Source organism: Pseudopipra pipra, chromosome 1 (assembly GCF_036250125.1).
Source record: "Pseudopipra pipra isolate bDixPip1 chromosome 1, bDixPip1.hap1, whole genome shotgun sequence".
In the NCBI taxonomy this organism is placed as follows: domain Eukaryota; kingdom Metazoa; phylum Chordata; class Aves; order Passeriformes; family Pipridae; genus Pseudopipra; species Pseudopipra pipra.
In genome coordinates this window covers 98,461,126-98,483,734 of record NC_087549.1, presented here as the reverse complement: position 1 = coordinate 98,483,734, position 22,609 = coordinate 98,461,126, and the positions used below count along the sequence as shown (strand labels likewise).

At 38.3% G+C, this 22,609-nt stretch overlaps 1 protein-coding gene and 1 long non-coding RNA gene across 16 annotated transcripts in view; one reads left to right on the top strand and one right to left on the bottom strand.

Annotated features, from left to right (window-relative positions):
• The window catches only part of TNS3 (tensin 3), a 209,409-nt gene extending 190,836 nt beyond the window's left edge, over positions 1 to 18,573 (top strand). For all 15 annotated transcript variants that reach the window (XM_064667006.1, XM_064667000.1, XM_064667001.1 and 12 more), the window contains 9 exons: positions 576 to 662; positions 3,696 to 3,824; positions 6,091 to 6,186; positions 7,329 to 7,406; positions 8,873 to 8,950; positions 12,880 to 13,048; positions 14,007 to 14,075; positions 14,294 to 14,320; positions 15,281 to 18,573. In XM_064667006.1, the coding sequence (XP_064523076.1) occupies positions 576 to 662; positions 3,696 to 3,824; positions 6,091 to 6,186; positions 7,329 to 7,406; positions 8,873 to 8,950; positions 12,880 to 13,048; positions 14,007 to 14,075; positions 14,294 to 14,320; positions 15,281 to 15,425 (878 nt within the window). In that variant the 3' untranslated portion in view covers positions 15,426 to 18,573. The remainder of the gene's footprint in view (positions 1 to 575; positions 663 to 3,695; positions 3,825 to 6,090; positions 6,187 to 7,328; positions 7,407 to 8,872; positions 8,951 to 12,879; positions 13,049 to 14,006; positions 14,076 to 14,293; positions 14,321 to 15,280) is intronic.
• LOC135420084 (uncharacterized) overlaps positions 1 to 22,609 on the bottom strand; it is a 410,960-nt gene that overhangs the window by 31,263 nt on the left and 357,088 nt on the right. The window lies entirely within an intron of this gene.

Genomic DNA, 22,609 nt, shown 5'->3' with positions numbered 1-22,609 from the left:
TTAAAAGTGGAAGAGAGAAAGAAAAAAATAGAGGGAAAAAAAAGCGGTGGAATGAAAATGGCGCAGAGGACTTGAATGTTTGCAGTAAGTAGTGCCAGTTCACTGTCTTTGGATGTATTATTCAGAAAACAAGGATGCAGAGTTCTTCCTGCACTTCCTAGATTATCAGCTAAGAGCAACTTGCCTATTCAACTGCCAAACTGCAAGTGAGTAATGTGGAATCCAATTTCCTTTAAAAAGGGTTGGCTTCTCTCTGCCCCTTTTAGACTTGTGCCACTACTAGTTAAAAATGTAGATGTGTGTTCACTGGACCCTGTTGAGAAGTGTGTATTTAATACAGTTTTATAAGAGTTTTTAATATTTTGTGGATTTTGCAAAATGAAGCTTCAGACATACTTTCAGAATCTTAGTGTAGTGTATCTTATGTATTTCCTGGTTCTAAAACAGCTCAGTGTCTTTAAATTGTCCTAATGATGAGATTTTTGAGTAATTAGGGTGATCGGATGTTAGAAAGAAAAGTAAAAAGGCTTTTATATTTAAAAGATATCTTGACATTTTCCCCTTTTATTTTACAGAAAACACAATTGATAAACATGTGACCGTAAAATTTGTTCAGGACACATCCAAGTTCTGGTATAAACCCGATATTTCACGAGAACAAGGTATATCAACTGATATATATTCTGGTATATCCATTCACAGAAAAGCTATTTGATGAAATCTCGTTAAGTTTTTTTGATACATCCCTGATGTTTAAAAGAAATATAAAACCTAGAAGGGCCACAGACAACCTCACTTAATTTCATTGGTTGAAAGGCTGAATTTGAGTGTGGAGGGCGACAGTCAAATAGTCCTTAAAAAATATCCAGTTAATCAGATTATCAGTTAATCAAATTATTAGCCTAACTGAATGAACTATGAAGTAATTCAGATCTACCTGTGGTAGCTGCTGCAAATATCCTTTACTGAGAAGCTCCAGATTTTGGAATGGCAGATAAGCATGAAGCAATACCAAAGAACTGTCTGCTCTCAGAAACCTTTTGAGTATTTGTGCTGTTCTGGCATGACCTCAGAATAATTTATTAGCTAGAAGTCATCACAAAAGCATCCTCATCTACGAGTCCTTCTGTAGCCTGAATTTCAGTTGTCAGCTGCAGGTGACGTAAATAATTTCTCGAAGGTCATGAAATAACACTTCCACGGAACAACATCTTTTTGATGTACAGTGCAGATACAGTACATTTATATGTAGATGTATTATTGAATGAGCTGAAGAAAGCTTTTATTACCTGTGTGAAAATGTATACTTACAAGCACCTTGAGTACTGCATCCAGCATACAGGAAGAACAGAGAGCTGTCAGAGTGCGTACAGAGCAGGGCCACCAGGTTAATTAGAGGGACGGAGCACCTCTCCTTTGAGGAAAGGCTAAGAGAATTTGGCTTGTTCAGCCTGGAAAAGAGAAGGTTTCAGAGTGACCTAATTGCAGCCTTCCAGTACCTGAAAGGAGCCGACAAGAAAGATGGAGAGGGACTTTTTACAAGAACATGTAATGACAGAACAAGGGGAAATGGTTTCAAACTGAAAGTAGGTTTAAATTAGATATTAGAAAAAAATTCTTTACTCTGAGAGTGGAGAGACAATGGAACAGGCTGCCCAAAGAAGTTGTGGCTGCCCCATCCATGGAGGTGTTTAAGGCCAGGTTGGATGGGGCTCTGATCTGATGAAAGATGTCCCTGTCCACAACTGGAGTGTTGGAAGTGTGTGATCTTTAAGGTCCGTTCCAACCCAGGCCGTTCTGTGATTCTGTGATGCTATGAACTTCCATCTTGTCCCTGAAACAGTGCATAAAGAAGCATGCTGGATGCTTTGCAAATGCAATTGGTCTGATGGTGCTTGTGTTCATACTGAATATTAAGCTATACTGAATTGTGATTAATGAGTTATGGCAGGATCTTAAACTACAATTTTTAAAATGGACTTGTCAGAAAGGAAAAACTACTAATTAGTTCTGCATTGAGAAAGATGTTCATACTAAAGCAAAACACTGTGAACTTCAGCTATTGGCAAACAATGAATTGCTATGTCTGTCTAGTTACTAGGTTCTCAGATGGTGAGAATGTTGTTCTGTAGTGCTAAATACACGCTCAGTGGAATAAAGATCATAGAAAACAGAACATTAATTCATTTTTGGATGATGGTTTAGTGGTCCTTTCACTCCAATCCTCTTTCTCTTATCTGTTCACCACTCATAATGAGAAATGAGTCTGTAAAAGTACAGAAAAATATTTCTGACTTGATGCGTGTCTAGGGAGAGAAGTAGATAATGAAGGAATTTTAAATCTTAACTGCTTGAACAAATGAGGTGAAAATTTTCCCAGTCTTTTAATATGCCTCTTTTTGAAGTAAAATTCCTTTTGAAAAGTGTTTTAAGATACTGTTGCTGAGGAGGAGGAGCATTTGTTATTTTTTTCTGTGTTTAATAGAATGTTCATGTGATAGAGTATTTCTGTGTATTTAGAAGTATTATGTGAATACTGCTGAATTGCAAGGTTTTACATATTCATTATCATCCTCTCAATACATGGTGTTGTGAAAAAAAGTTTTTTCTTTTGCCATCTGACAGATGAATAGAACAGAGTGTACATATGTCTGCTTTACTTGCTTTAACAGAAGAAACAATTATGTCTGCATTTTCTCAGGTTTTTTTTTGTTACTTGCCCTTTTTTTATGGAAAAAATATATGTATTTATGATGTAATCATTGCTCAGGCCTTGGAAAATATGGCTTCGTGCCCCATATGCATAATATCCATGTTCTGTGTAAACAGACAATTTTGGAGTCCAAGGTCAAATTTGGGCTTTTTCTAGGGTTTCTCTGAAGGCTTTCTGATCCTAAGAAATTCTTGAAACAAACACAAGTATTGCTAAAAAGTTGGGAGAGTGGGAAAGCAAAGTACAAAGGTTTTATTAAGATGAGTCTTTAGATTAACTTTTTGTCTGTTTTCAAAATAAGTTTAAAATTTTGGGCGACTAGATTTCAAAGTCTGCAGCAGACTCATGCAAAGCAACTGCAAGTGGTTCCTCCTGGGGAGATCTTCATATCACACTTGCAGAAGAGATCCCAGAATATAGATGTAAAATATTTCAATGCTTGGACAGTGAAAGAGCAAAATATTCAGTTACCTCCCTTCCTTTCCTTTAAAACTACTAAGGGAGTGAGACTGCTTTGCAGAGACGGAAACTCGGTGGTGGATGAAAACAAATCTGTTCTGCCCATTGAAGCTGAATAGGAAGTGAAAAACAGTGCTGTCTAGTTACCGTGGGAATTACAGAGAGCTATGCAGTCTGTAACACTTTTAACAAGCTGACAAAATCTAAACAGAAATCAACTTGCTCTTGCACTGGTTGTAGGAATCCTGGTGGGACCTTAGCACCCTTCTCAGTTTAAAAATCAGTAGGGATCTGTACTTCAGGCTTCTTTGAAAGAAGTATCTGTGAAATTTGGACAAGGTGTTTCCACTTGGGTCCCCCAAATATGCTTGACTGTATTCTGTTCTACAGCAATTAGGACAGAGAAAAGCATCTTATTTCCTTTAATCTTATATTAAATATAGATTTGCACTTCTGTACGTTTTGAGTCTGTGCATTGTACTTGAACTGTTTTTCTCTCTCTCTTTCCTGGAACTCCTTGCAGCCATTGCTGTTCTCAAGGACAAGGAACCTGGGTCATTCATTGTTCGAGACAGTCATTCTTTCCGGGGAGCCTATGGGCTAGCAATGAAAGTTGCAACACCACCTCCTTCTGTGCTGCAGTTAAAGAAAGGTAATTAAGGGCTTTCATATATTATTAAACAAGCCATACATAGTAGGAAGTCCTTATTACTAGGTAATAATCTGTTGGAATCTTCTCCTCATCTCATAAGTGCAATTTGAATTGCAGGCTACATTTGGTACCTTGTTGAATGAGACTGAATAAGATGCCTGTTGTACTATACAGTTTCACCGTGATGTGTAAATCTATTCATTGTGGCTGTGCATGTGTTGTACCTTCTCAACCTAATACAAAATTATTATCATCTCAGCAATTAATCCTCCCTGCATTTGATTCACAGACCACCATGTCAAGCTTTCGCTTGGCTGGAGGGTTGAATATTTTTGACCCCAAAGTTCTGTTTTCAGACAGTTCTACTTAAGATACAAATCTGAGGTGGTTCCCTAAGGAAAGGTGGTAATTGTTTAAAAGAAGTGGTGACATATACCCACTCTGCTGGCTTCAGTGCCTCCATGTGCCTGATGGTTGTGAAAGGTAAAATGAGAAGAATGTATAGAAATCATTAATCGATGTATGGAAACTCAGCCTCCAGTATCTGTAGTGTTCTTGGTTCCATTTGTGCTACTGCAGAGGTAGTGGGGTTATTTTTGTTTCTACTGTTTTTCTTTTACAAAGCTCATTGTGTTTCATTAGTACATGCTGTCTGGTGAGCCAAACAACAGAGATCATTGGAAAGCAATGATTCTTAGGGTTGTTGTTATGGAAACGTGGTTTTGTCTGTTTTGGTTGGTTGGTTGGCTGTTGGTTTGGTTTTTTTGGGTTTGGGTTTGCTTTCTCTGAGGCTAGGATAGCAGCGCACCTCTATTACAGTAACACTTTCAAATTCTGTTTCAATCTGGTATCTTGAAACAACTTTTAATAACAATTTGCCATGTAGTCCTTCTTTTTATTGCCAGTAAACATCAGCAGAACCACTTCCATGTCACAAAGACAACAGGAGGGTGGTGATAGTTGCAATAAGTACAGAAAGACATGAAAGTTCAAACCCTGCTAGCCTTTAAGAGTTTATGTTGGTAGTACCACAGGCAAGTAGTAGTAAGACTGTAGCATTCTTCCACTTCTTACTTTGTGATACTTAGCCTTTTTGATATCCACTGTTTCATCCCAGAAGGCACAAATTTGTTCAGTTTCCTGCAGGGTTTCTTGTTCCAGGCTTCCCCTTCCCATATACCTTGTAGTCATTTATTTTTAATTTTGTGAGAGCATAATGACCAACAGTAAACTGTTTGAAAGAGCCATCTTTACAATATTTACTTGTATAGAAGTTTCTGCTGTCCGTATTAATATGTGCATCTGTTTTAGCCTGAAAATCAACCCTTGATGTGTTTCCTGCTAGATCAGAGTCAAAGGGGGTATTCGCATTTGTTGCTCTTTTGTTAAGGTTTGAATGATTGCATAGCTTTGTCCCATTGCTGTGAAGGAGCCCTGTAATTATTTGGAGTGGGATTCAGTTTGTAGTTAGGTGTGAAATATTGTGAATGCATCTTTCAAGAAATAATTAAGTTGCCTTAATTATACGTCTACATATATATATGTTTATGTTTAAAAGAATGCTAAAACTCAAGGGAATTTTTCAGTGTCTCTTGGACTTTGAATCTCCTCGTTACGTCCAACTATTTTGGTTTGTTCTAGATTCCAGAGATAAAAACTGTCTTTACAAATCTAGTGAAACCTGAGTGTTTCATGTAATATGTTTGTTTTCAGGAGCAGAGACTTAGCATAAAACTGCAAATATTTTGAAGTTTAAAAATTCACTGAAAGACTTGGCATCATTATCTTCATGTAGCTAAATCTTCTATTGTTTTAATCTGGAAAAGTTGTGCAAACAGAACTGTCACTGGAAATTGGAGTATTTCTTTGTACTTCTGCTTTCTGGTCACATTGGTTACGAGTTCTTTTAATGGGCAAGTGCATCAAAATTTCTAACCATTCATTTTCCAAATTTCTGTTCCCGTCTGCAGTTGTGACCATGCTTGGACATTTTGGACACCAGTGTATATTTGGATGTCAGTCACTTAGGAATATAAAACCATTTCCTCTGGTTGTTTAAAGTGAGCTAGTTGCTTATTTATTTGTCTCAAAATGACCTTTTTACTACAGCTTGTAATTTTGCAGCAAAGTAGATCTAATGTATTCTTCGCGTGCTGCATATAAAACATTTGGTCATAATATGGACAAACTGCTTCATAAAGACTTGCTGATTTGTGAGAATTGTCAGTTCATTGCTTCTTTTCATGATCTTTCTTCTTTAACACAGTTGGAGATTTGTCAAATGAACTTGTAAGGCATTTTCTGATTGAATGTACTCAGAAGGGGGTACGCTTGAAAGGATGCCCAAATGAACCATATTTTGGTAAGTACTGTGCATCACAGGGACAGAGAAAATGGAAACAGTTTGCATTTGCCAGTGCTGACTTGGGTGGAGCGCAAACAAGAGAATACTTAGCTCGAGTCCTGATGACTTCTGTAGGAACCCATTGTAAGGTTACAGGAGCCTTGTACACATTTACCTTAAGTAGATGTACAGGGTGCTCTAGCACAGATGCACATGACCAAGCTTCAAGCAGTCAAGCTTGTCTACCACTGCCAGTGTTGCATCAGATAGCTGAGCTATATCGGTGTTGTGATCCATTTTGAAGAAATTTTTGATGAACTGTAAAAATGAGGTTGGTTTTGGTTGAGCTGGGATTTTTCTCCAGCACATGGTTATAATGTTTGATGCTTGTTTGTAAATGGTATTGAAGGATGGCTTTTTGTACAAACAGATTGATGAATACTGTGCTTTCCTCTCACTGCTTAGAGTACAGTTTCACATGCTAATTTCAAGGATTATTAATGTTTAATTATTTTAATTAAGCCAAGTAAAAATGACAAAAGTGACTTTGAATAAAAAAGAATAATTTAATAGAGAATGTTATGTACCTCACTGCTGCATTGAATGAAAGGGGATTTACCCAGACCATCTTTTACATTTTTAGAAGTACAGAATACAGGTATGTGTATTAAACAGAACACTATACAATGAAGGTGGCTAAGGGGTAGAACTCCTCGGTCTTTCTCTGCCTCATAATAGAATAGTGACCTCTTGTGTTCTTATCATCTTAATAAGATTTTACTACATTTAATGTAGCAGAAGTTAAGAGCATTGAAAAGAATCTACTGACTGTATTTTGGCATTTTTGTTCTTTCTCCATTTGAAGTAAAGACATTTAGGTTAGGATTTAAGCAGTGCATTTAAGCAGGGAAAGGGGGCATATGATTGTGATTAATGAGTTCAAGATCATCCAACTAGGATGGTATTGGGAAGCATGAATACGCTAAAGTTGACCCAAGAAGATCTTGGGTCCTTCTTGGTCTCTTGGTACCAGGAGATTTTTTTTTTTTAAGGGAAGCAGAAGGGGCCCTTGGTCTATAAAATACTTGAAAGCAAACATAACTTGTGCATTCTTTTTGTCCACCAAGTTAACTGTGCATGTGTTGCTTTTCTGATCACAGGGAGTTTGACAGCTCTGGTGTATCAGCATTCCATCACTCCATTGGCATTGCCCTGCAAGCTCCTCATTCCAGACAGAGGTATGCTTGTTAAAGTACAGAAGAGATATACCCAGGCAAGCTCTGCTTTAAAGTCAATGTCTGAAGGCAGGTGAATGTGTCACAAGTCGAGAGCTAAGCAAAAATGCTCAGGGAAGCAAGCTGTGTTTTAAAAGTGGTTCTTCATTACTGATGATGACCCTTATCCACCATGTAGTTGTGAACACACTAGTACTGTGATATTCCAGTCATAAAAATCTATACATCATGGAAATCCACACAGTAATCTAGCATGTAGGAAGACAAATGTACTTAAACATTATATTATGCTCATGCATGGTTAGATCTAGACACAACTGTCTGATATTCTCCCACATTAAGTTAACCTCAGATGCATTACTAAAATGTTAAATGTTCAAGTGGTTTTTGACTGAACTTTTTAAACTTTTGTTAAAGACTGTATATCAGTGTTCAAAAATAGCATTTGATTTATGCAAATACATTAATGAAACCATTTTAGTGCAAAAATATGCTATGGTAGTACTGACAAGAGATCTCTTTATGTGGGAAAACAATGTGGCAGGTGGGCTTGTTCTCCTTACCCTCATCACCTAAAATGGAAAACTACTTCCCTCTGCCAGAGGTACAGGACTGAAACTTTTGCCTTGCCCTGAGTAAACATACCACAGTGAAATTTTATTTTGTATTTAGTTTTTAATCCAATTTGATCTCATGTTTTAAGATGATCTTCTGTGGTTAATGACAGAATGCAGTGCCTGTTGTATTTAAAGCATCTGGATAACTCTTATAACTCTAGACATGTGAACAGTGTCACAAATTGTATTATGGCTCTCTTCCTCATTTGAATATATTCAAAGCTAGCATACATCATGCTAAAGGAAGCAGTAAGTGAGATGTTTTTACATGCATTTGTATAATTGAAACAACAGGCTGGTAGATGGTTTTCTCACTAATTTTAACAAACAATTGGGAGGCAAACATTCCACTGCTGTCTTAAAGGTTGAGATGTTTTTTAAGGAAGAAGAAAGGAGCATTATGTTGTCATCTTCTGAATCAAAATATAATTAATTGACTCCATCATGGTAACACAAAGCCTTTGTGTATAAATTAGTGTAAATTATACAGTAAGATAGTTAAAATTTCACTATTTAAAATATTTTTGGGTTGTAGTGAGAGAATATAGCTATAAGTACTGTTTCAGTGTGGCATCATGTGTGCCCCTGCAGCATATGCCTATGGAGTTATGTCTTTTATTGTCAGGAAATAAAGGTTTAGCATCTTGCAGTGCTCAAAGCAAAAAAACCTGATGCAGCACAAAACCCACATAAATGATTATAATTTCAGATACAAGATTGTTTCATGTTTCTGGCCAAGGGTTGTCCAGTAGATGAGATCACAGTTAAAAATGCTAAACTCATACTTGACCATATGCTTTGATTTGTTGATTGAAGTCCATACAAGACACTGACAGTGTTTTCTGTTTGCAGATCCCTTGGAGGAGATAGCAGAAACTTCTCCACAAACTGCTGCAAACTCAGCTGCAGAGCTTCTCAAACAGGGTGCAGGTCTGTTAAACTTTTTCCTTGCATTTGACTGTCACCAAAGTTTGTATCTTACAGGCTGGGAAAAACTGAAGCTTGGACTAGACTGAAGGATGTGTAAAGGGAGCAGTTAAATTTAGAGTGCTGTGTAGAAGTGTAAAGGGTACAGTGTGGATGTGTACCAGGTTCATTCTGTTTTCTGCAACCAGCTCCTAAGTTCTACAGTCATGTGTTTGCTTTCCAGTCATGTATTTCATGAGACTGTGAGGTATACAGAGGTTTATTCAAGCACAGCAGCTTTTAAGCAGTGACATTGCTTTCATAACTGATGATCTTAGAGAGGATATTTTCAACTTGTGGTTGCAGAGGTTCATGAACTATGTCTGAGGTCTGCAAAAGCCAACTAAGGAAGGTGTACAGTAAAGTTAAGTTCTCGTAATAGGGGTCAACAGTACCACTGGAAAATGCTTACTGTTCTATCAATCTGAAAAAAACCTAAAAATATTAAATAACAATGCCCTGTGCTTCACTTGGTGCTGTGCTGCGTGTTGTTACAAAATATCCTGTGTCTTTCCCATTGGATGCTGTTTTATGGATTCTCATGCATACTGCAGCACCCATTCTGGCAAGTTAATTTGTCTTACAATGAGATTATTGATGTGACAAAAGAACCCTGACCAGACTACCTCCAAACAATGTGATGCTATGCATTGGTACCATCTGTATCACTCTCAGATGGAGGTATTAGCAGCAGCTGTGTAGGGGCAGCTCTGCTTCTTATCTGCTTTGTTTGTGTACAGCTGATCCAGAGAGAGCTAGTTAAACAACCTGTATGAAGAAGTGTGGTGGCATCCTAACTCACTATATTGGATATTGCTCTGAGTACCTCTTAGTAACCTTAAGGCCGTCCTTAGAAGAAATGCAGCTATTGTGTTATTCCACTATACAGTGGGCATGCCCAGGGAATCCTGTCCATGCCCTCCCATGGTCCCTGGTTTTCAGGCTGCTGTGAATTCTCCCTAGGATCTATCTATCCACCCAATTAATGCCGTTAGATCATGGGAATACACTACATTTACCACTCTCCTTTGAGTTTAGTCTACTACTGGAGCCACAAGTGAGTGTTGTGGCCAAGCATGCCTTTCTAAGAATGCTGCCTCATGGCCCTCACCTATTTTAGAGCACTTGTGAAGGAGGCGGTTGCCAAGCTGAGCAGCTCTGGAGAGAATGTTGCTTCTTGCTTGTGCAGCAATCTGCTTTGACTTAAAAATGGGAAGTACTACTTCAAGTGCTGTAATTGAGCAGGCATGTGTGGCTGAGGCAATAGCATGTCTTTGCGAGGCTGTGCTGGGAGTGAGCACATGTTGGCTCACTGGTTGGGGTTTCTTGTGGACAATATAGAAAAAATATTGGTTTCTCCTTGCTCAGACAATGCTTTTCAAAGAAAAAGAAATAATTCTTCCTTCAACTGGGGCAGTAGTCATATGGGAGCTGTCATATCATGGATCATTTGGGGTGCTTAGTACATTTGGTTTTAACCTGTTTTGTTGTTATTTTCATTTTTAAACAAGGGTCTGGAACCTGAATAGATAAATAAGCTAGGATTATCAGGTGTTCGGTTTTTATTTTGCCCTGATACATCATTTCCCACTGATTTTCCATGTTTCAACAGTCTCTTTTCAGTCATAGAGACATTTAGCTGGTGGAGTTCAACACTGAAGTGCAAACCAGAAACTTGTACATTTCGTCCTTTCAAAGAAACTTCAAAGCAGATACACTTTCTCCCTGCCCTTCTTTACCCTACCCTTCTCCCACTCCACATGCAAAATATTACGTGTTCTCCTAGAATGATTATTTTTTATAGCTGTCTGAAAAACCTAATGAGCATTTCCAGTTATGATCTAAATGCAGGAGCCGACTAGCAATCCTTTGCTTCTTGGAGAGTGACAGTTGAAGACTAGAAACCATACAGATAAGAGGCTTTTCCCTAGAACAGACTTCCTGTTCAGCAACAAAATCTTCTGCAGCAAATAAATCACAGTTCTTCATTTCTGTTTCCACTGATACAGTCAGGGGACTAAGCATTCTAAACAAATCACATTGCCAGTCTAGAAGCAGCATTGTTAAGCTGTTGCTGGTGGCACAAACGTGCTCCAAAATGCCATGTGTGAAAGACCGAGAGCAGCAACATTGCAGCACAGCTGCATTAAATACTTTGTTAGACCATGCTTAATGTACTTAAATGAGAAATTTTTCAGCCTTTCCCATAATCTCCGTTTTAAGCTGGCAATCTTTGCACTTTCCAACACTTTTGGAAAAGGTTCCATTTATTATTTTTTGTGCTACAGAAGTAATCTACTGTATTTGGTAACTGCTTTTTGAATTATCACATTGAGGGTGGTCTAGATAAAATGCTTGGTGATTTCATTTAGAAACAAAACCTGAATAGAGTCTTTTGACACCAATGCACTGTGTGGCAGAAGAGGGACTCTTGAGGTCACAGAAGTGGTGATGTGTGTGACTGTGAAAGAAGGGAAGCTTCCTGTGGTGGGAAGGACTCACAGAATAATGAAGAGCTTTAGATCTGTATCAACCATAGACAGTAGTGAGGTGAGGAGAGCTTATGGTTTGGAATGTTATTTACAGTTTCGGGTTGCTACTCATCATCTTGAATCCCTCTGTGCATTGATTCAAACGAAAGTTATTGAGACCATCACACCCATGTGCAAATATATTTTGGAAATCTCACCCTTGCAAATCAAATAAATCTCATGATCCCTTCTTTCACTGATAGACTTCAGAGCTTGAAGTTACTGGGCTGATTATCATGCTGGAATAAAACTTAGGCTTATGCAGTCTTTAACTGTGTGATTACTCGGTTGTTTCGAAAGTGCCAACGTCTAGCTCTATATGGAGATAATAATAGGAGAAAGCTTAAGTCTTGATTACAGAATAGCCATATGAAAAGAGAAGCCATTAGATTTAATTTGATCTTTGCTTTCATAATGTTGGCAAGCCAAGCTAAACTGCTAAACAAATGAAATATTAGCATGGTAATTTGTACCTGTCAGCTGCCAGTTGTAAATTCTGTCCTGGATACCGACACAGATGTTTTTACCAAACACAAAATCTGTTGGTACCAGTGTTTAGCTATGGATGTGTATAATCATTCTTGCTTGTTCTTAATCTGTTTGAAATTTGACTTCATACCACAGTCCCAAAATAAGCATGTGAATAATTCTATTAGTACTATATAATAGTAAGTTGTACTGCACAATGTTAGATAGTGGTGTACTATGTAGTATTATACAGTACTATAGTACTACTGTATAATTCTATGTAAGATTAGTACATTTTTTCCTAGTGCTCACTGCAGATTTGATATTAAACTAGGTCAAAAAAGTAACTGTTTGGTAGCCTTAGAAACCAATGAACATCTATTTTATGGAGATATGTCAGAAGTTACTATTATCTCTGGGAGACAAATAGTTCTTTTAGAAGTAAGCACATGCTGAAGCAAAGAATAGGCCTAAAAATATATGTCAGTAATTTTTATCAGTGTTTTGTTTGCCCTGAAATCACTAAACATAAAAAACACTATGAAATTAATGAGAAGTGAGCTTTGCAACAAATCTCAATTCTTTCTGGGGTGAAAACATTCTTGCCTTGTCAAACAAGTGAATAGTTTCCTTTGAATATAGTTTAAATACTATTTGAAACTAAAAAATGTTTGAACGTATGCTGCGAATGTGTATTTTCTAATTGGCTGATGTATTTGAACTTAAAAGCAAAATATTCCCCTTCTTTCCCCTCGGGAAAGCCTTTGCTCCAGTAGTCCCTACAAAGGTACTCTCTGGTAATGTCTTGTATTTATTTAAATTTCAGGATCTATGGGTAATAGGGAGAGCAAAATGCCTATGACCCTTTAAAGCCTTTCCCCTCTTTCGTTACAGCATGTAATGTATGGTACCTGAATTCAGTGGAGATGGAATCCCTCACAGGCTACCAGGCAGTACAGAAAGCCTTGAGCTTGACACTGATGCAAGATCCTTCTCCTGTCTCAACCGTTGTCCATTTCAAGGTGTCTGCACAGGGAATCACACTGACAGATAATCAAAGAAAGTAAGCAAAAGAGGGATGGGAAGAGAATATCCAGCCCTGTCCTCAGCAAGTGTTGGCTGCTGTTGATTTAATGTTCCTAGTTACATTCTTAGAGGATACTAGGATTAGCGAAAGAATGATGGTGACAGTGTAAGCTGGCTGTAGTACTGGAGCTATGGACATGAGTAATATTTAAGCTATGTAGATTACTTCCACATAGCATATTTTACCTCTGGAAGGTCATTTTGCCATGGCATTTTTTTGTTGCTATTTCTTATAAAAAAAGAAAGTAATGGCTTTGCCAGCATTTGATATTGAACTTATTCAGTGGAATGATTTATCTTCACAATGTCTTTCACTAGTACCACTGAACAGAGTTGACTTAAGCAGATGCTGGGTATCTCCAGTATTTGAAACAGTGCTTTGGATATTCTGTAAAAAACTATGATTAAAAGTTAATTTATATTTACTTTGTACTAAATGCTATTTAGGCTACCGTGAACTCTTTTCATTTTGAAAAATTACAATAACAAAAAAGGGACAATAGGAATTCATTATAGATTAAAAAAAAAGTGCCAGACTTCTTAATTCCATGGGGTCTGCAAGCATTTGTAGCAGATCAAGGACAGAACATTAAACTGTAATGCCTAGAAGTGTGTATATTTTGAAATGTAACATAATCAAATCATGCACAAGTTCCAAGAAGTTGCATTATGCACTAATATCATACATATCTAAATGGCCAGTTTTTAGAATACTCCTAATCCTTTTTCTTAGCTTGAGGATTAGTTTTCCTTTTGTTCAAAAAGTTCATGTTGTTTGGAGCAGTTCAGTTGGCTTTCAAGGTCACTCAGAAATAGCAAAAAGGATATATTGTCATTGTTAAGACTAAAAAAAATTATTTTTCAGATCTGCTTATTATTTAAAATTTTAAGCATCTTAAATGTTTCTGAAACTTGTTCTATTTCTTCCTATCCAGACTCTTTTTTCGACGACATTATTCAGTCAATACCGTTATTTTCTGTGCTTTGGATCCACAGGACAGAAAGTAAGGAAGATAAGCAGTATTTTTAATATGCTGTTTGTATTGTTGATACACCAAAAAAACCCCCAACCTCCCCCCAAAAAAACAACCCTCTACAAAACACCACACAAAAACAAAAACCACCAAAAAAAAACCAAACAAAAAAACGTGCAAACCAAAACTAACATAAGTTTCATTTTTGTTTCTCCATTTATTTTTTTACTGCTTTCTTAATGGACAAGATGGGTGAAAGATGGCCTTTCTGCAAAGTAAGTGGACACTTCTATGAGTCTTTTAACTGAATGTTTTAGGCATATCATTAAAATGATCAGTTTCTTGGTGTTCTAAATTACCTTTGTCAGAGATGTAGAAGAGAAAGCAGCTGTTAAGACACAGAAGTCTCTCAGCCCACTGTAATTAGACTTTAGTTGCTTCATCTACACCTCTTCAAGTTGAGGCCTAATTGTGTGATGGGTGATGTTGGGATGTCTGGTTGATGTAGATTTCAGGTCTATGATTTGACTAAGGTTTCAGAAGTTAAAACAGAGCTATTTGCTACTCAGTTTTGTGTTCCACTTGTCCAGCAACAGTACCACAAGCTTACTTGTCTCACTTAAAATGATATCTTTAGAAAAAAAATCACCCCCTGCGATACATAGATGAAAATACTCTTAATAATATTAATGTGTGGCATAAATATATAATTACCAGTGGATTGCAAAGTGTTTTCTGTTGAAGGCAAACACTGTTGTCCCCTTTAACCAAAAGAAATAACCTAAACAGAGAGGTTCAGGCACTTGTTTCTGGAAAGTGAAGAAGAGTAAGAAAGAAATAGATGGTCTAAGTCCTTTTTACAATACTCTGTCCACTGAGATGTGTGTCCCTTAAAAGCCTCTCTTTAGGCAATCCCTGATACACCACACCACACCACACACTCCCCACGGTAGATAAGAGAACAGCAGTATTGAATCAGATTAAATATATCCCAAGGGTCAGCAGCACTTCTCTGACAACACACAGAGTAGAAGGAAGGGGACAGTCTCCTTTCCTGATTCTCTCCTGAGATGTCTGGTCCATCTGGACCACTGTGTTTAGCAGTCACATGGGGCCTTGTCCATCAGAACAGAGGAAGTCTGGTTGGTGTGCGCTTTGTTTCTGCAGTATCGTTACGAAGAGAGGTGATGCCTGTCTGTCTGTTCTCTGACGTACTGTGATTGCTGCCCTTGCAGAGTGTTTGGGTTCATTGCCAGGAAGCAAGGCAGTGCCACAGACAACGTATGCCACCTCTTTGCAGAGCACGATCCAGAGCAACCTGCCAGTGCCATTGTGAACTTTGTATCAAAGGTCATGATTGGATCTCAGAAGAAGATCTGATGCCTTTCCATCCTTGATTCAGAGCTCTTCGCTGACTTCACTGAAGGAAATCACTGTGAGAAGGAGAAAGGCTATTCAGCAACAGTCTGAACCTTGTCATTCCCAGTAAGGAAAGCAGAGGATGGTCTGTGTACTGTGTTTGCAAGGGTTCAGGCTTTTATTTGAAGATGCCTCTGACTTCACAAAGCACTATTGCTTTGCTTTCATATCAGATGATAAAACAAAAGAAGCTGGGTGCCACCCAAACCCATGTAGCCCATACCTGAATGAAGCATAAACAAAAAACTTTTCTCCTGAAGGGTTTCTAATGTATCTTCACACGCTGTTTCTCATCATTTATTGGAGCAGAAATGCTTATTAGATTGTGCTACTTTTTTGTTCAGAAAGTGTATAACCTCTACAAACACACTTGCCATGGTTACATCAGTGGTAGCTATAGGCCTTGCAAATGTGCTTTTAAGAGAATGATCGGCTGAGGAAGACTATTTGCTCTTCCCTTCATCTTTGTGATCAGTGATGGGAACTGAATGGAGAAAGGGGAAGATGTATGTGAAGAGAAGGTTTGTGCAGGTTGATTTCTGGTAAGAAAGGAGTGGCAGTTGGAATATTCAGGAAGATAGCTCTGTATTTAGTATTAAGAAGGCTAGGCTGTTTTACTTTGAAAATTTTTAAATAAGGAAGAAGTGACGGAACAAAAAAGGTTTGTGTGGAAATCTGTTTTGTAATTAGGGAGGTTTGTATTGTCTTTATATAAAGAAGTAAGCAGGGAACATTCTGCATTTTAATAATTACAGGATAAAAATGAGGGGAAAACAAAGAGGAAAATTGTGTAATTTATAGTAGATCTCAGATCTTGATATGTCATACAGATCATTTGGAAACTATACCATTGCTGAGCTTTGCCTCTTTAGTTATTTTGTGTAAGTAAAAGTGTGTATAACCTGTATAGAGACAATAGAGTCTGATATTTTCACTTTTGTGTTACAGTGACAAGATACATCCAGTTTTCGGTCTCTGCAATACCTATTTGGTAGTAACATTTGTTCCCCTACCTAATACTTAATTATATTTGTGGATTCTTTTGCCCCACTTTTGTTGCATTTTTGAGGATTTTTTGGCTTTTTTTTATCAGTAGGAACTGTTTTTGATTTATAATTCCTTGAGTCAGCAAATCTGAAAGTGAATGGAATTTATTTTGTTCCTCTGTCCCATTTCTTGAGAGCATTTATGTAATGATTTCTACAACCATCACACTTGTACATATCTCAGTATCTTTCTAAACACATTGATATTTGAAATGCATAAGAAAGTGCTAGTTAGCTTTCCAGAAAATTGATACAGTAGGTTACAGTGGAAGCCTGCACAAGGAGAGTAAGCCTCTGAGGTCTACTGTGTAATTCCCATTCACTCAAAAAGAGCAGTACTTGACCCCTATATGAGAACTAGGGGTAATAAAGGAGCTTTAGTGTTCGCAAGTGCTGAAAAGTTTCGTTGCCTCTATTTCTTTCATGTGTGGCTGTCAACATTATATTCATAACCCGAGGAATAAAATGACATGCTGAATACTACATGCTGAATGCATGAGCCGCTGGATTAACTAGTAACTATACCCACTTTTAGATTTTAATCCTTTTATACACTGTTACTAAGTAACAGTTAAATGGAATGAGAAACTCTGGTTGGGCTATATTTTAAGAGGGTTCCACCAATTTGAACTACATTTGTCCTGTATAAAATATGATGGGTTTTTTTAATAGCTCTCTTTCCTGAAGTATTAGGACCATGGAAACCTTATTCAGTGACCATAGCCAAAGTGTTTTATTTGTGTAACTATGAATTTTGTGTAAATAACTTTATGCTTTTTAAAAGGAAGGGAATAGGGAAGAGAGGGAAAGAGAAGAAAGATTTGCATTGGGACCAGAAATGGTATATTAGTAGCAGTGGGCATTGGATGTCTGTGAAAGGGTGAAGCAATCCAAAGCGCAGTAGCTACCATTGAAGCAACAAAGGCAAGTACCTCTGATTTTAACAAATAATTTTGTTCTTCTGGCACAGAGGTATACTACTTAAAGAGTTTATGTACCATCCAAAAAAAGAATGCAGTTCTTACTTCCAGGAGTTCTGCTCCTTTTAAAAAAATATGAGGACAAGTTTTCTTTTAATATTCTTTTGGTGTACAAAGATTCCAGTTGCCTAATCTAGTCAGCCAGTTGGAGCCCAGAGAATTTCTTCAGCTGACATCTCAGTTAGATTTAAGTCTCAGATTTAAATCTGATGCGTTGTGAACATTGAAATGAGGAAGAATTTTTTACTCTATTTTTTCACTTCTGTAGAAAATACTTAAATTTTAGTGTGTCTTCTCAGACACCAAGTGTTGGCCTTTGGGCTGAAGATAAAATGTCTTTTTTCTCATGTATTGTTATTTCCATTCAGGGCCTTATTTTTTATTCCTTGTGCTTTTTCAAGGTCTGCTAAATTCAAAAGCATAAGGGATTGAATGCTGAAACTCCTGGTGGTATTTCCTGGGAGTTTAGCTCTACTTGGTAAGTGGGAAAAAAGAAGTTACCCTGTTTCTAAGGGAGGTTTTCTGTTATGCATTCCTTTGGATGGTATAGTGCCATGTGCTCTTGCTTTTTAATAAATTAAAAAATGCACAAAGCAAAATAGTTCAGTATGTACCATTATGTAGTGTATGTAGAAAGATATTCATGGAACTTATATGTTCAAGGCAAATACAGGACTAAATCTTTAACACAGCACTTTCTTTCAAGATTTTTGGTGGATGTGTATATGCAGTTTCATAACTAATGGCAGCGAGTTGACATATGCATTTAACCAGACTCCTGTTAACATAGTTAGTAAATATGCTACTATAATCATACAGTGTTAATAAAAAAATGCTAAAAGCCATGTTTTTAATTAAATGGTCTCAGTGTATCCAACAGTATCATTAAAAATTAATTGTCTCTTTCCTGGTTTTTCTATTAGTGAAAATTTTTACTTTTTTTTGAAACTGTAAAGAAGCATCTGAAGGTCTGCAGTATATGAATGAATGTTTCTATAAATTCTTTGTATAGTCATTTTCTCTGCTCTTCAGATACCACCTCTTTCAGAATTATAATAAAATTACAAATGTGGAATTCCATAACACAGTCTGACATGGCCATCTGTTCTGAATGAAAGTTACCTTCTGGTATTCAAAACCAGCTAATGAGTAAAACGTTCTTCGTGAATTAAGAATAGGTTGCGTGCTGGGGTTTAGTTTTAAGAAACACTTGAGATTTATTTCAAGGACTTGACTTTGCGTGAGTCTGTGTTAGTGGTTCAATACAGTTAAAGCATGTGATTTTCCTAGTTAATTTTTGGTTATAGTGATATAAAAGTACCTTTTGCCTGTATTGCATATTTCAGTGTAAGAAGGAAGAATATGATGTCATCTTCTGAGATGCTGTACCCGTTTAACTGTGTCTCCACAGTGATTACACTGGAAAACCTTCCAGAGGAGCATGAGAGGGAGTGACAAATCTTACCCCTAGCTGAAATAGGTTCAAAATCAGTGCATCAACCATACATTGAAGGTTGAGCAATATACACGCTTTATCAGGATTATTTTGGAGACTGATATGTCATGCTGATATGTCTGGTATGTCATGCTGATGCCTTTTCTAGGCTGGCAGGAATTTTTCATTCAGTGTGCTTTATTGTCTTTCATCACTACAGGCTGTTGTGAGGTTTATGCCTGGGCGTAATGCAATGGAGTTACTAATAAAAAGTATTAGTTTTTATTGGAATGTTTTATAATGTGGAACAGATGACAAGGATGCAAGAGCAAAATGAATCTTCTGTGTCAGGAGTCCAGTCTCTCCTGTTAAACTCTTGTCCTTGAACTTGGATGCCATTGTGCATGTGTGCTGCTCTTGAGTGCATTTGAAGGGGTCTGTTTGCTCTAGTGGATGAAAATCTGCTTTCAGTATTCATCCTAGATGTATTCACAACTGGTTTATAGGCAGTGGTTCTTATGCCAGCACTGTCTCTTAGCATGAATAACTGTTTTCTCCCTGAGGTATTTTTAGCAAGAGATCTGACCCCCCTTCAGTCCCTCATTCTTCCTTTGGCAAGACTAAACAAGTCAGCACTCAGCCCTTATGTGTTTTTGTCTTTGAAAGGTTCAGTAAAAAAATTTCTTTGGAGGGACTTTTTAAGTGAACAGTGATACTCCTTAAAAAGGGGCATAACCTGTTGCCTTGTGATTTTTTAAATGTTTTTATTAGAAAACTATTGAAACAAGAAAACTTGGCCCACCAAGATAGGCAGAGTAAATCCCTCATCTGCTTTTGCTGTTTACACCTAGCACAAAGATTACGATAGTGTAAACTACATCAGGCAGTGTGCACAAAGAACAAGTAGGTAAAGAAATTCTTAGTAGCTTAAGTCAGAAACAGGAAGCTTGCAGGTGTCCTAGCAAATCTGGCAGAGTACTAAGAGGGCAAAGGGGCGCTTTTTAGAGAATTTAAGGATCTTGCTGAATAACTGAGAAGGAATTTGCATTGTATGTCACTGTAAGGGATATCAAACCAGAACTATTCCCTTTCTTTGAAGACATTTAATGTCTCATAAAGCAGAAATGTTTGGACCCATTTTAACGTTTTAGTATTTGCAGAATCATAGAGTGGTTGAGGTTGGAAGGGACTTAAGGAGGTCCTCTAGTCCACCTCCCTTGTTCAAAGAGGGCCATCAAGAGCCATTTGCCCAGGACCATGCTCAGACAGCTTGAATATCTCCAGGAATGGGTCTCCGCAATATCCCTGGTCAACCTGTGGTAGTTCTAAGTCACCCTCACAGTAACAAAATGTTTTCTGATGTTTGGAGGTAACTGCCTGTGTTTCAGTTGGTGCAAATCACCTCTTGTCCTGTCACGGGGCACCACTGGAAGAGCCTGGCTCTGTCCTCTTTGCACCCTCCCATTATTTATACATACTGATAAACTCCCCCCTGAGCCTTTTCTTCTCCAAGGCTGTACGGTCCCAACTCTCTCAGCATCAGTTTTGTGTCACTGACAAACTTGCTGAGGGTATACTCTGCCCCATCATCCATCCAGGTAATTGATTAACATGTTAAACAGGACTGGACCCAGTATGGACCCTTGGGGTAGACCACTGCTTACTGACCTCCAACTAGACCTTGCACTGCTCATTAGCACTCTCAGTACCCAGCTGTTCAGGTGCTTTTCAATCCACTTTACTGTCTGCTTTTCTAGCCCCTCTATCAACACCTTGTCTAGGAGGGTGTTACCCAAGACAGTGTCAAAGGCCATACTGAAGTCCATGAAGACAATATCCACTGCCTTACCTTCATCCAAACCAGTCATTTCATCAGAGAAGGTTATTGGGTTGATCAAGGATGACAGAGAGGGTAATCAGGCATTGGAATGGGCACTGCCCAGGGAAGTGGTGGATTCTCAGTCCCTGGAGGTTTTTAAGATGAGATTGGATGTGCCATGGTTTAGTAACTACGGGTGGTAGTGGATCAAGGTTGGACTTGATGATCTCGGGGGTACTTTCCAACTGGCTAATTCTATGATTCTGTGATTCTATGATCTCACCATGTCCGCATTTATCTTGCCAAGTTCCCCTTCTAAGTTTATCCCAGGGTCATATAAATTTGGTTCCCTACAAGTGACTGAGAAACAGATTAAGTAGAAAAAGATATCACCACTCCATAGGTTCTGACAGTGTCCCATTGGTGCTCTTCTTAGGGTTTTCTCAATGGTTGCAGACTGTATCTGTTGAGTGGTGGGGAGAAAGAGTCCACCTAACTCCCATTTCACGGGGTTTATAACGTGCTAGGTGGAAACGCCCCCTGTACTTCCCCTGGATGATGTAATACTGGATCATCAGACATTCCACAAGTCTTTGACACCTTCTAAGATGTTGCAGCTGTCAGTGTAGTTGAATTAATCATGGCCCTTTATGGTTCATCATCCGAGATGAACCAGGGTCAGGCTAGGTGTGAATGTCTTTGGTGCTCCCTGGAATGGTTTTCACAGCTGAGTCATCATGTAAGGGAGGACATGGGCATGATAAGAAGGAGTATCCCACCTTGTAGGATTTTCATCTTATCAGCCTCTTCCCTTATCTGGAAATCCAGTTTGTGTCTTCAGGTATGCATGCCCTTCTGCGCTTGGGATACTTGGGCAGTGGTACCACCTTATCTCAAGGTCCTTTCACAGTACAAATTAGTAGGCATATTCAAGGAGAGGTGGACTTCTGTAGATGAGCATCTGTTTCTTTGCAATTTTCTACAGTAAATAAAAGTCTTTTGGTTTTTAAGCCATTAACCATTTCAGTCTCTGACAAGGGGATGGCTCTGACTTCCAAGTTATCCCTAGGATTTCTGCTCACGTGAACAAGGCATTCCCTTTCTACATGCTTTTGTGTTAGATATTTACAATGACAAAAACTCAATAGAAGTGTTGGGTTTTTTGCCTTTTTGTCTCCTGATCTGACTTGTTGCCAGCTGGTGGAATGATACAGCCACAAAGCTCTAGTGATGCAGCTCATGGTAGCACAGCCCCATGGAGGAGGTTGCCTGAGCAGCTCTTTGGGAATTGTTACTCTGTTCTGCTACTCAGTACTTATTTGCGATGGACACCAGAGCAGTGCGAGGAGCACCAGCAGGACAGCAGCAGACACAGGAGAAAGGACACACATGGAGAAGACAGAGTTTGTCTGAATGGAGGTTGTTCTCCCACAGCTGACTTTGGGCTTGCTGATAGGTGTCGGCAAGGCAAGCAGTGACAACCACATGCAGCCACTCTCTCACTTCCGCACAGTGAGGTGGGGAGAGATTTGGAAGAGTAAAAGTGGGAAAACTCATGGGTGGAGATAAAGACAGCTTAATAGGTAAAGCAGTAAGCTGCATGCACAAGCAAAGCAAAACAAGGAATTCACTGATCACTTCACATAGGCAGGCAGGTGTTCAGACATCTCCAGGACAGCAGGGCTCCATCTCGCGTAATGATGAGTTGGGAAGACAAGCACCATCACTCTGAATGTACACCCCTTCCTCCTTCTGCCCCAGCTATATATGCTGCGTTTGACACCATATAGTATGTGAGAACATAGCTCTGGAAGAGTACTAAAACTGTAAGTTTTGTTAAAGTTAACCTTGATATGCTTCAGTGA